At 37.2% G+C, this 14,814-nt stretch overlaps 1 protein-coding gene across 4 annotated transcripts in view; it reads right to left on the bottom strand.

Moving 5' to 3' along the window:
- Nucleotides 1-14,814, bottom strand: part of MPP7 (MAGUK p55 scaffold protein 7) — a 154,538-nt gene that overhangs the window by 84,936 nt on the left and 54,788 nt on the right. For all 4 annotated transcript variants that reach the window (XM_085050447.1, XM_085050450.1, XM_085050448.1 and 1 more), the window contains one exon: nucleotides 9,215-9,333. In XM_085050447.1, coding sequence (XP_084906573.1) covers nucleotides 9,215-9,333 — 119 coding nt within the window. The remainder of the gene's footprint in view (nucleotides 1-9,214; nucleotides 9,334-14,814) is intronic.

The following is a 14,814-nucleotide window of genomic DNA, read 5'->3' as shown; positions in this document are numbered from 1 at the left end:
AAGAACAGCTATGCAGACACCAAGGTCAGTGCAGAAGGAGGGGCAGGAGGCAATCCAGGAGCCAGAGCTGAGAATTCTCTGCAGGTTGTGTTGCAGACCATGGTGGAGCAGCTGTGCCCCTGCAGCCCATGGGATCCACAGGGGACTCAGTGATGCACCTGCAGCCCATGGAGGAGCCCATGCCAGAGCAGGTGGATGCCTGTAGGAGGCTGTGATCCAGTGGGAGACCCATGGAGAGAGGGGGCCCTTGCTTCCAGGCTGGAGCAGCCTGTCTTAGGAGGACAGCATCCCATGGAAGAGTGCCCATGCTGCAGCAGTTTTGGGAGGACTGTTGCCTGGGGGAGGGACTCACATTACAGCAGTTCACAGGCAGCTGTTTCCCGTGAGATGGACTCATGTCGGAGAAGTTCATGGAGAACTGTCTCCCATAGGAGGGACCCCACGGTGCAGCAGGGGAACAACTCCTCTCCCTGAGCAGCAGGAGAAGCCTCAGGGGATGAACTGACCATAACCCCCATTCCCTGTCTTGTTGCACTACTGGGGTTTGCTATACAAACAGTGCCACAGGGAAGTCTAAAGGAATAGTGCACAGCTAGCATACTATGGTGCTCTCTTCTTCCCATGCTTCAAAAAGGAAAAAACAAACTATAATAGAGAGAACTGAAAAAAGGGTTGGTTTGGGGTTTTTTTTAAGTGTTTAGAGCAAGACTGAAGAACAGAAAAAGAAAAGATGAGTAAAACCCATGTTTGCATACCTGTATTTCACACCAAGGAAAAACACTGAACATGTGTGTAACATTAACAAATATTAGTAAACACTACAAATTAACTTCACAAGGATTAGCTGGACAAAGGATAGAACCAAGACTTCCAAAAATAAAAAGGAAAGCTAATATAAGCAGTAACAAAACCTGCTGGTAGGAAACACTGGCAGGCATTTTTGTCGAATCTTGAAAGTAAGATTTTTATTAAATCTTATTTTATCAGTTTCCATGCTTCAGAAAGATTTTGTAATTATCACATCCCATCCTTCTTAACTCTTACAATGTTTTCACACTGTAGAGGCTGGTTTGGGTAGTTACGACTTTCTGTTCTTAAAAGGAAAACAGTCCAAGACAGTAACAAAAAAAATTGTTTTAAGCACTCCCTCACATGTACTGCCACAGAACTTCTGGTCCAAGGAAAAAGAACACTGTAGAAAAACAGTTTAAAATTACATTATCCTTGGATGTCTTGGATTTATCAGACTATTACTGAGTAGCTTATGAGACCTTTCATTAGTCTCAGTATCATAGACAAAAAATGTATCACTTTGGTTAAGTAAATACTGCACAAGCTTTGTAAGACAAGAAAAATCTGGGTACGAGTATAGATTTCAGTTCTAAAACTTCTCTTTGAACTGCTGTACCAGTTTGGTCACCAGGTTGGTACACTGCCCCCTTGGTAACAATGAAATTACAAACTATTTATCTTAGAAGGATTGATTTACTTCTTTTATGTCGAGTACATTTTGGCTAGATTTCTGCTACTCTTTGGAGCTTTCCCAGCAGAAACTTTAAATCAATTACCACTGATCCAAAAAAAAGCCTCTGTCTGGACTTTAACCTAAACCAAAGTTTTTTCACATTCCAAAGCACTGATTTATTCACAAGTTTCAAGTGAAATACTCAAAGACAAACACTTCACACCCCTGATTTAATAAGCTTATCTGCTTTATTTTTAATTTCAAAAGTTTGTTGGTACACCCACCTGTAGAGACTTCTTATACCAACCTAATTTCTACAGCTTTTATGAGACTAAACTGTCAACAAGACAATTTGATCCTTTTGGGATCTGATCTTTGGTTTTTTATTATTATTTTTAAGAAAGTGGGCTGAAAGAGGAGTTGACAGGAACAGGACTTCCTCATAAAAATCTAGAGGAAAAGTTGCAAGTGCCTATTACTAAACACATTAGCAGCTCTGATGTAGAAACTACATCAGAGACATCAAATGTCTAAACTCCTGACAAAGAAGTTAACACTAGATATTTGGTTAAACTTCTACCAAAAAGTACACAATGAAAATATATGAAAAAAACCCCACAAACAAAGTATTTACCACAGGACAGTCCATTCAACAGACTCCAAATAGAAGGACAAAATTATTATTTATGTCCACCAGCTGTCTGCTTCCAAGTAAACAATATACTAGCTACAATTATAACAAATATTTTTAGTTGAACCATCACATAGGATCCATATTTCACAACTGCATTATTCCATCCACTTGGCCCTAACTTGCATTCTCCTACAAACAAGGCTACACCATCCAAAGCTATGCCAGAATAAAATGGAGGTGCATTTTTTCACTTTATTGAAGGCAAAAATAAGCATAAGTATACAAGAGTGAACACACATGCAAAAGCAACTTTGTCTTTATTCAGAGAGGAAATGTGAAAGGTTGGGGGATTTAGCTATTATTTCAAAAGGAATCCATTTTTATTTTGCTTATTTTTGCCTGGTTATTACCTGATGCACTGCATTTTTATACTACAAAAGCAGAAACAAGTCAAAGGGTTCAACACACAGTGACCAGAAACTATCTCAATCTCAACAAGAGAAGCAATCATTTGCTCAATGCCTGGCTGCTAGCTACCTTTTTTCCTAATGTTTTCATGGAAACAATATCAGCCTGAATAAAGATCCTGTACTATTTTCTATAAAACTTCAATTACCTTATTTTGATTAATCTGATCACTGTTCCCATGGAAATTAAGTTTAAAGGCAGCTGACTGCCTCCAGCTAAGAGTGATCTCTTTACTTACAGATTTCAGTTGCTGGCAATTGAGCAAGTCTCAAAAAAATCCTTTGGCTTCAAAAGTAGCACTTTAAGTTTATGTGGTATTTCATGAGGAATAACACCTTGCATTACACTTTTTTTGAATGTAGTACTTTTGATGGAAGCAAAATGACTCATTGCTTCAGTGTTAATTACTCTAAATTCAAATGCAACCTATTGTCAGTCATCAAGAGGCTTTCTTAGAGAGCATTATTTTCCCAGTAATTTTCAGCTTTAGGTAAGCAGAAAGCATGGAGCAAGTTCATATTTTGGTATATGAATTAGACCACTACCTACAAACACTTTGGATTAGAATACTGAAATTCTAGCACTCCTTCATATATATTCTGTATATACAACCCAAGCAGGAAGCTTCAAAAATTAACTGGAGATCAACCTTCTCTCCAGAAAATGAGAAAAATAATGAGAAAAAAGTCTTAAATTTCTTCTGTGCAGCTTTAATACATCTTTGCAACTTCAGGATCCTAATACTGTCACATACTCCCCACTACCAGCTGGTAGGTAGTTCTGTAGAGCTGAAAACTGTATCATGTTTTACCAAGAGGAATTAAGGGAAGACTGGACCAAACCTGTTTCAATAAGACTTTCACTGAACAATGACATCCTTACAAAATAAAGATTTCCTCGATCTCTGATGATCTGGATTTAAAGAATGACAAATAACTGCCACCTATTATGTACTTTATCATTATTAATTACTTCAAGTATAGTAAATTCCTTCTCCTCTTGCCAGAAATAGCAAAAGTTTCCAAACTAGAACAAGGGATCACATCTGTGTGCTGTATGGACAGTCTGCATTACAAGAAGAATCACTTCTGCCATGAGGAGGCTTTGCTTGCTTTCTCTGACTGAAAGATGTAAACTACAACACATGAAGCAACCTGGCTTGATTCTCCTCTAGAGCATGAAGAACAACTAATTTTCATTGGCCATGAATTGTTACTGGCTGTCAACCACCTCCTCCACACTCACACCTCCTCCTCCAGATGTCCAGGTGGTAAATGCTTACTCAAACTGCCTTTTCCTTCATTTTTCCCATCTCCAAAGCAAACAGCACTTTAGACCTCCACATGAATTTAGAGAACTGCAGCCTATTCCCTTTACTGGGGAGGCACGGCTTTTTAAAAATAAATATGGTTAAGAACTCAGCAATAAAGAACCTTAAGGACTTCAAGTATCAAAGAAGTATTTTTGTAATTGAGCTCTCAGTTTCAATGATTCCACCCACTCCAAGGTGGTCCATGTATCTCTCCAATGCTTTCCCCCAAGACCATAACCCTCTCACTCTGTTAGATAACTGAGGTTAGGTACAAAACCCCAGTTCCGCTTTCTCTTCTAGCGCATTTTCCAGGTTTGCTGTTCTTGGTGATGGAGCTCCTCAGAACTCCTGAGGTGGCTGGTTTTGTCTGCCCTGAGATCAGAAACCGCTCTCACCATTGCCTTAACAAGGGCAAACATCCACCGAAATCCCCTCACAAACACACTCTGCTCTCTTCCTTTCTATATAATGATTAATAGGGGGGAAAAAGTCTTGAGACCTGTAGAAAATAGACAAATTGAACAATAAATTGTGAATATTGTATAAATAGTTCTAGAGAAAGTATACATGAAGTACAAAGCAATGAGAAAGTGAGCAAATTTTGTATGTCCAGTAAAAGGTATTTCAATGTCAGTTTTAAACCTGAAGTGCAGAAGTTGTCAACATATTCCATCGTCAGCCTTCCATGCAGAAAGCCACCTCTATTCTCAGTACGATTTCCAACCTTCATTCTATCTCACGTATCATGCTCAGGTCTCACACTATCTAATACATCCTCCTCAGCCACCATCACCTTTTCAGGCACACTCAGAGATGTCATTCCCTTGGACTATGGGTCATCCCCACCAAAAATATAGAACAATACATTCAGAACAATCAGTTGTGACATACAACTGATGTACTCTGAAGTCCATTTTCTCTATGTTCTCATGGCAAGAAGATCTAAATCTTTGGATGCCTACACTTGTGCCCAGACAGGAGCATTCGCCATTTGGATGTATGACACAGGAGGTGAATGCACATGATCTGGGCAGCACACACCTGGATCCTGGCTGCAGAACAGCTGACACATCACAGGGTCGGGGTAAGCTGCACCAAATCAGCTTTCACAAACACCAAAAAAACCTGCACATCTCTTCCCACATTCTAGTCCAGACTGAAGCATATAATCTGCAGGTAGCTGATTTTATTACCAAGGATGTGTCAAATCAATCTCTTTTATTTGCCTTAGTCAACTTAGTTTTTGTAAATACTATTTTTATTTTTCTTATTGCCAAAAAAGGAACCACAGTATACTGTAACAGCGTACATTTACATATTGAAAAATCTTAGTACACACCCCGAAAATTTCCAATGCTTCTATACCACAATGACTGTAAAATCTGGGCTACCCAATCATGTAATTCAATTTACCCACCAAAGAAATTTCACCAGGATATACTTGACCAGTTTATTTTTTATATGTTCTTAGAAATATACATGGTCAAACTCTAGCACATAGAAAAGACACTTTCTTAGAACTTCAAGTCAAATCCTATCCAGGTGAAACTAAGAAAATTAGCACAAAATAAAGTTTTGCAGGGGCAGCTACCAAAAGACTATGCAGTTACAATAAAATCAGACTTGATTCACCAATGTTCCTTACTTTTGCAGTAGTTTTCTTTTCTAGTGCCTTTTTTCACAGCTTTTTGAACGTACAAACTCTTCCCTATCAAGAGAAAGAGCAACACCATTTGCTGTGGGTTCTTTTTCATAACGGAAAGTACAGTATTGAGTTGGCCAAAAACAATCAGTAAACTGCAATTGGTTATGAAATACTTTGGTAGCTGTGCAACAGAAAAGTTTACTCAATTCTTGAGCATTACATCCACAACCAGAAATGTTTAAAGGCAACAGTGAGAGTGGAAGCTTCATCCTGGAGCTAAACAGACAAACAGTAAAACGTGTCTGGTGCACTAACAGCAAGCAAATGCACATGGAAATTCTTGCAGCTCCTCTAAAAATAATCCAAAGGAGTAGTTAGAGCAGATCTTTATTTATCCTTTCTAAAAAATATCCAAGCTGAGCACATGTGTACTATTTCAGGTATCGGCTACGTCAGTGCTCATAATTACCCTGAAGGATCTTCCCTTCATGTTTCTATTCTATAAATCTCCATGGAATTAATGGGATCTCTGTTATATAAAAAGGAATGAGAGAGCTGAAGGGTTTTGGTAAAATTTGAGAATCACGTAAGCAGACAAGGAAGTAACAAATTGAGGGAAGCAGAAACAAATTTTAAACACTATCCAGAACCAGTTTTCTCTTCCAAACTGTCAACAACCGTTGTGGGTTCCCTCTTCTCTGCACTTTGTAAACTGAAATCTAATCAACAGATTCCTTTGTGGAGAAAAGGGACAGCAAGAACAGTTGCATCAGTGTTTGCTGGTTTTACTTACTACAATAGGAATGTAATGTAGGGAACAATCCAGTATTTGCAGGGGAATGGACTGGATGATCTAATACAACTTTTCCATTTCTGACTTCTTAGAACAGCTCAGGCTGATCCAAGTTCTCAAAGAGATTTCTGTCCAAAAATACTGAATGAAGTGAACTCCAAGACAAGGTTTGGGGCTTTTTTTTAATCTTCTTTCTTTCTTTTCAATATTAAGAGAGCCAGAATAGCAAACCATATGCTATAGTATATAACCATGAAGAAAAAAACAGAGTAATTAAATACCCATAAAATTTAGAATATCTGTAGAAAAAATAGAAAGTTCCTTTTAGACTTAAGTCTTTCAATTATTTTGAACCATTTTATCCATTTTATAACTTAGGAAAATAGCTCTTTTATAATATATGAAATTATTAAACAGTAAAGTAAGAAGATCAGTGTATCAATTTTTATTAAGCATTGTGTTAAAATAGAGAATATCAGTGTTAATTAGTAGTATACCCATGCTCATTTTCTTCCTAAATTGCCACATACCAAGACCGCAACATCTTTGGCTCAAAGCCAGCACACATTTTTTCCCTTCTTATTCTTTTCTTTATTACAAAATATGTGTCATCATTCTCCGTCTGTGGAATTAAAAGCACTTTTCTTTGCAAGTACAGTTAACTTTAAGAAGTTATTGCTAGGAAAAACAGTCTTTCAAGTAAGACACCAGAACGCAGAAAGAAAGATTTGGCACTCCTGAAGTTTTGTAACAGAGAAAAACTATGGCAGATGGGGTTCATTCTCCTGCTCCTACGGTCTCTTCCACAAAAGCTATGGACTGTCTTCTCTGAAACTTGACAGGATACTGAACAATCCTAGAAATGCATTAAAGGTCAAACAAATACCATGAGTTTCACATACAGTTAAGCCCATCTTGAGGCAGGTATATGAACTAGGTAACATTTTGAAAGCTCTTCATACCCTGCTTTATATACCTGAGCTCCACAGAAGTCAAAGGTGAGGTTTGATAGCCTGTGACATGCACTGGCTCAGACTGGATGCCCTCAATAGTTTCAATTCTTGTAAAAAAATTTGTCTCTCAAATGGAATTAATATATTGTATTAAAGAAGGGCAACTAGTGAACACTAAAGATGTAGCTTCAAGATTTTAAGAATGAAATCTATTTTAAGATAGTGTGAGGCTTAATAGGACATTAAAAGAAGCATCCACAGGGTCAGTTACATGTATGTTTAATATTTGGACCTACAGAGCACAAGACAAATAATGAAGATGGTTGGAATATTTCACTGCCTTTTTGTTGTAATTGAAATAAAGTGACCATTCACTGATCCCTTTTCTCATATTTCTTTTCTGTTAAAGTCAGAAAGTCCAATCCACCCTGCAATAACAAACAACATGGTAACCAGGGCACGCAACCAGGACAGCCGTTAGGAAAGCCAAACAGAGAGCATTCTCCAAGTGAGTAAACCAGTTACTGCTGTCTTCTTTTGGAAGGAACAAGGGGGCAAAAGGCAGTAAGAGAAGGAGTTTGAAAAGTTTTAGGTTTTACCTCAGTAGAAAATTAGAGCAAATGCTGAAGTGTCAATGTTTCACAGATCCACACTCATTTTCTAGCCAGGCTTCTTTAATTCCCAAACCAGAAAGAAAACTAATTTAGCAACTGACCTAACATTTTGCTTAGATGCACAGCAGTGTCAGCCTGTATCAGAAAGACGACTGGTATTCCCCTTACAGTGATCCTCTGAGCCACCTGCACAGACAGCTGCAGCAAAGCCACTAGCAGTCTGGGAACTTCAGAAGCTTTGATGAAATTCTTTAGGCAAGCAAGTACTGCCAAGCACTGTTCCACTGTTTGTTGCTTTTGTGTGTCAACTGCCAGAAAGCGCTTATATTTACTTTTATATGTAAATTCTCAGATATTTTGAAAAGTATCACCAAGTATCAACATTATTACATCTTTTTCCAGAGTAAAATAGCTGACAGAAATGGGAAAATGTGATTCTTTCAAACCTACTTAAAAATAATCCCAATTTTAAGCTTCCTCTAGATCAGTAATTGACATGGGTAACAAATTCTGTACAAGTCTGGATATATTCATGGCATGGGTTACTACCACCTACTGACTCATTTGAGACCACAGAATTTCCTTCCAGCTTGAATTAGCTCTGTACTGGGGACTGAAGACATACTTACCATTTTGAAGGAGTGGAATATTTTTAACCTGATTGGTCCCATTTTTCTGCTATACGCAATTTCAAGATTATTGGGGTAGCTCTGCGTACTCCCACGTCATGCTTTGATTTCTTGTTGCTGATCCTTTTTGTAGCACAATACTTTACTCAAGTATTCATCCAATTTATTTTAGGCTGTGCTTTAGTCCAGCATATTTATGAGCAAAACACAATATTAAATGGAGACAAGCCAATAAAAGAAACAGCTTACTAGAATTTCAGTTGACTTTGTTAAAGGAAATTATTTTAAATTAATGTGGCTACTGAACTCTTGCCATACTTGACCTCAGAAAATATATTCCTTCTAATTTTTGCTGTGAACATTTATTTATTTAAGCTAAACTCCAGGTCTTGAATGTTGACCATAAAGAAGTGTCAGATTTCCTGCTACTATTCCGTACTCTTTTTTTTTTCTAAACAAGGGCAAACAACATATGTTTGTTGCATTAGCATTACACTGCCAAAACATCACTCTTAAATGAAATCATCTATGTATTTTTGGTAAAACCTTATTTAACAACTTCCACCCTGACAGAAACAGAGTTAAAACAAGGCTGTTTTGTTTTCACTGAGCAACAGTTTGGTCACTGGTTTACTAGATGGCGCTCAAAACATTTTTCCATATGCTCTTCTCAAAGAGAATCTGACTTAAATGTGGTTTACCTTCACCAGTGAATGAAGGCTTTTTTCACCAAACATATCCCAGAGGAAGGTCAGGTCTTCCTGGCTGTCCACATGTGGCTGCAGCTGGGCTGGCAATGCAGCCAGCAGCTCGTACAGACCTATAAAATGAAAATAAAACACAAAGTGTAATCTAGGGTGATCTCATTAATTTCACTTAACAGTTCTGTGTAATTGGCTGCCTGGAGCATGTCATTTTAACTGAATAGGGAGTCTGGAGTATCCAGCGTAACATTAACTTGTAGAACCAAAAGGAACATTTAGAAAAAATTACTAAGAAAAAAGTATCAGCAGTGTACTTTTTACCTTGTCACAGTTGTCAAGCTTCTACATCCATATATATTTACACAAGGTTATGCAGAAAATTCATAAAGGTTTTGAAAAAAGGACAAACCCAGAAAAAAACATACATTCCTTTGCTTAATCGTTATTCCATTTCCCTTGATGTTAGCCAAAGAGTGAAATGAGTCATGAATAGGAAAAACTTCCTTAAAAGAACAGAAACTGGATAGGGTGGTCCATTAAAAAAAGGTTCGTGGTTTCTCTAAATATTTCTTGCTAATATATTGCTTAACATTTTTTTCAATCCCGTGTTCAGCAAGTATCCACAGGAATACAAAAGCAACTTCTCTGTTTTGCAGGATTAAACTTTTAAAAACAAAGCCAACACAGTTTTCCCAGACACACACGCACACAGAAATATTTCAGTAACATTTTTAATTTGCAGGTATTTGATATTTTCTGTAGGGTTAAAGCAATTGCTGTTCTCAGTTATTTGTGGCACACCTCAGCAGCAGTCTCCGAGGGGCAGACAGTAGCACACTGTTCCACAGTAGCGTACAGCATAAAATATCCATAGTGCACACAGGCCATCAAAGTGCTGTCCAAGAAATGTAGCAACAGTGTTTGCAGCAGTCCTCTTTAGGGAGGTAACCTGGCATGAGTTGATATCAATTCATAGCACATGTTTAATTTTCCAGTGGGATTACTTGGGGTAAAAAGGACAAAATGCCTTTTTCTCCTGTCTGCTGTCTACAAAAACACCAATAGTCTCCTGGGATCCAAGATACACGGTCCTGTTATTATTTTTAGTCTGGGTAAGTGCTGCTGTTCATCACAAGAACAGATTTACGACATATTCTACTGGTAAAAGAACATTGTTGTAAATTACAGGTTACCTATTCTTATTATGCGCATTATCTCCCTAAAACTTTTGCTTTAGAATATTTATTAGTAAACATAATTTCACAACCTTTCCAGGCATTACATATCCCTTTCAACATTACATACAGCACCTTTGGGTTCTGATTATTTACATTTTCATCTTTTTACTGCCTCTCGGTAAAATATTCTGGAAAAAAAAACCTTTTTCCAGATGCATTCTTTTTATGCTCCAAGCATTTTTTGGTGGTTCACATTCATTTCTCTTAGAATTTTTCTTTTATCTAAATCTGTTCATCCATCCACTTCAGAAATACTGCAAAAGAAGGTAGAATTCAAACCACTGCAACTTTGCAGGCAGAAAAAAACACTATAAAGCTTTGCCTAGAAGGTACAATCAGTGATTGAGCTGACAGCCAGAGAAAAGAGGTCTGAATGGGACTTGTGGCTCCAACTTCTCAGACTATTAGAACTTCAGAACTTAGCAAAAATGGTTAGCTTTACTACATAATTTATGAAAACATTTTCATTTAGAAAATTAAAGAATTTCTTTTATTTAATTTTAGAAAATTAAAGAAAAAATTAAGAATTAGAAAACACTTCTTCATTTCTTTCATTTAGAAAATTTTAAAAATTCTTTACACTTGGCCACTATTTACCTCAAAATAACCTGAAGGTTTTCAGAAAATGGAATAGAAATTTTCAGTGTAAGCTTGCACTATGGCATAACTGCTTAGGAACAATTCATGTGTGTCATTCAAAAGAAAAAAAGAGCAACTTCAGCCACTTCCTTCAAATAAAAGACATGTAACAGAGTAAGCTTTCTTTTCCTTGATCCATCAGATCTGCTTAAATTGCACATGTAATCAAATATAAAATTACTCTATCCTTGTAACTCGCTCCTCAAAGCTTTGATAATCAAATCCCTAGAGAAAAATAAAATGAAAGTTTGCATTTCCTGATGGATTAACTATTAGTGACACAGGGGGAGACCAAATCTGCCCATAATAAAACTTGGGTTTTACACACAAAACTCCCAGAGAAAAACCCTGCCTGCCAGCACTCCGGGACTGCCGAACCCTGCAGGTGCTAACAAACATGAAGGTTTCCACATCCAGGTCAAAAGTTTCTGCAGGTTTTACTCATTTCTATAGCCCTGAATTGCCCCCTCCAGGGAAATGGGTGTCCATGTCCCTAGTGCACTACTACAGCTTCAACAGCAATGCACCCAATCTGTGCAACTCTCCGGGGGAAGTGGAGACAGTTAGACAGGTGCTGACTGATTTTATCCAATATCATAGCCATGTTTCTAGTTCTTCCCTGCTTTGGCTCTAGAGTCCAGTGTTTATAGCTTGCAGCCAGAAGGAAATGAGAATCTGGCCCTTCTCTGCAGCAGTGGAAACTGAGGACTGTGCCATGCAGCGTGCTGGAGAACACCACGCTCTTGCTCTTCAGACTCCTCCTGAAACTGAACGCTGTGTAGCCAGGAATTAAAAAAAACAACTCAATCAAGGAGCCAAGTAAAAATCAGGCAGAAGGAGGATTTAGTGTATTAACCTGGGGAGAACAGAAGACAAAGATGTAGAACGTGTCTAAAGTTAAATTTGTTTCATTCCAGATCACCTGATTCAGCTACAGAAGGTAATAGCAGAAGAAGGTGGTAGCACCTGTAAAGGTTTACCTTTTTTCTTGTTCCTTCTGTGGTGCACAGCAGCACCACAGAATCAAAAATTTTCAGATGGGCATTTTGATTTTTATATATTAAGAAATACAGTATGTGTATCTTCTGCACACATCTCTAAATAAAACATGATTCTTACTTGTTTTTAAATTACATGAAATGAGTTTTTGTTAGTCATTGCATTGTGAAGAAACAGTGAAAATTGTGGCTGGCATGTGACTTTACTAGAAAATGGCATATAAAGGAAAGTGCTTTTGTAATATGGACAGCAACAAAATAATTTGCCAAGTTACTGGTAATGAAGTTGTCACCACCACATTGGCAGCTACATGTTAGCCTAATTTTAATTACCAAATCCGACAAATTGTCACATGTGTCTTTCCTACACGTGAAGGGCAGCAGCTCAAATCCCTGCAGCCCTGTAAGATCTCACAGGGGTGCTGCCATGCAGCAATAGAAGTAATTTGAATTCCATAGTAGAGTGCTTCAGGTCAACTTCAAACCTCATCCAAAACTTCCAAATAGTATCTCAGGTGGTTCTAGAAGTCAGAGCCAAAGGCCATGGAAAAAATGCAAGTTTATCACTGGTTTTAGTACTGCCAGACTGTTAAAACCACTTTTTTTTATTTTTTTTAATTGTTTCAGTAGCAATTATGTAGTCTGAAGTGATGCCATACTGAACACTTCTGATTACTTCTAACACCAAAACTTAACTTTTTGTATATTCACAGTGATACCCTCTAAAATACAGATTGTTTTGCACATTAAAAATGCATATTCATCACATAAGCCCTGGAATGAGGTGTATCAGCACCTCTGAGCTGAAAGCTACCACTGCCTGCCAGGCCTTGATTGTGCTCTTGGTCTCAATTTTGATGTTTTTCTTGAAGTCCCACCTTCTTGAGTCACATGACATGCACAGAACTCACATTTTTTTGAATGGTGCCCACAATGTAAATAAACATAACCTAGAGCTTTTAAAAAACTGTATCAAGAAGTTGTTTTTTTAAAAAATAAATCCTGTTGTTTTTTAATGCCTGATGTTGGCAGCACTCTGTGGAGTGTCTTGCAAAAAAAATAAAATAAATTAAAAATTGCTTTTATTATACACTGTTGTTATTCTACTTAGGCTCTTGTTTTTTTTTTTTTAGTCTAGTTTGCTTAAGTTTAACCAGCATTTGTATTTAAAAGGAATCATGCACCCACTGGAATTTACTAGTATCAAAATATTTCAGGTGTCAAAATTCAGTAAAGTAAACATGACCTACACACGAAAAACTTCTTTATTTTGGTTTTTAAAAGTAGATCATTTATTCAAAGGTCCCAGAAGACCTAAGCATACATAAAAAAAGCCTAACAATGCAATTAAACATGGAGATGCAAGATGATTATGCAATTTTAAGAGGGAAAGTAAGTCTGGTCATTCCTATAGCTCTGGGGGGGAAAAGAACCCCAAACCCCATCACAGTGTAATCACACCTGAACATTCCCAAATTAGTGGAACAGGAGGAAAAAGGGCACCTTGCCATGTTAAACAAGGTCACATAATCAAGTGGCAGTAGCAGGAGTCAGTTCTAGATAAATGAGGAAGCTCCTATTTTAGATACCAGCATGCTGCTATTTATATTCATGCAATATAAATGAGGTACAGTATCTAACACTTCCATGAACTTAGTAAAACCCTATGGCATGAAAGTCCTACTAAAAGGAGACAAGCATTGCCCATAGGAATATAATAATAAAATTGTTGTAAGAGTGGAAGGAGGAGGAGGCTGTTTGAAGGTACTTATAGAGTCTATCAAATCTGATTACCTTATTCAAGAATAAAGAAATTTAAAAGCAATAAATTAACACTGGACAAACAATAAATTTTTCGTAGAATTTAGTTCATTCAAGAACAGTGACATAGGGAATTAAAATCCATTGACTGGATAGCCTTACCTACAGAAATATTCCATATAAGCTACACACATATATATAATCTAAACCCATATACACAATCTAAAACTAAAATTTAAAACAGTCTGTCATGTATAGAGAAACTACTCTGAAGTTTTCGGACTCGTTGCAAGAACAAATAAGACAAAATGGCTGCAGAATAAGGCTTGTAGCATTACAAAAATTACCGGAAAAACTCCGGTAATTTCAAGGGGAAATCCAGCTATGTTTGAAAACTCAGCACTGTCCCTGCTTAACAGGGTAAAAGATAAATTTCAACTTTTTCTTTCAACACATTTAAGCAGTTCCTGTCTTCCGAGCATCTTCAGTTTTTTCTAAACTTAAGTAATACAACTTAGTTTTATTTGATCTGAAGACCAAAATGTAGAATTTAAAAACGTGTACGCTAGATTTGCACGTGCAATCCAATTTAAGAGTAAGAAGCAATGGAAACCTTTTAAATCAGAAACAACAGGACATAAAAGATTTTTCCAGTTTTAGAAAATTGCTTCCTTTGTAGTGTTATATTCTATAGAAGACTGCTTGTTCCTAGGAGGAGAATAAATGGCTAAGCAATTGATGAAACTTTTCCCGTACTGAACCACTCACACTGCAGATTCCAGATGCTCTACATTCTTGACATCAGAATGGAAAAATTTACTGTTAGTCTAGAGAAATTTAATATCACCATTCTTGTCATATCCTTCATAGCTTCATTATTAGGACAAGTCTGTGGAAGCTATAAACTAGTGCTAAATGATAAAAAATATGGTCTCTGCGTTCCATCACTCTTGCATATTAC

Source organism: Lichenostomus cassidix, chromosome 2 (assembly GCF_008360975.1).
Source record: "Lichenostomus cassidix isolate B80296 chromosome 2, HeHo_3.0, whole genome shotgun sequence".
NCBI lineage: Eukaryota > Metazoa > Chordata > Aves > Passeriformes > Meliphagidae > Lichenostomus > Lichenostomus cassidix.
This window is presented reverse-complemented; position numbering and strand designations above follow the sequence as displayed.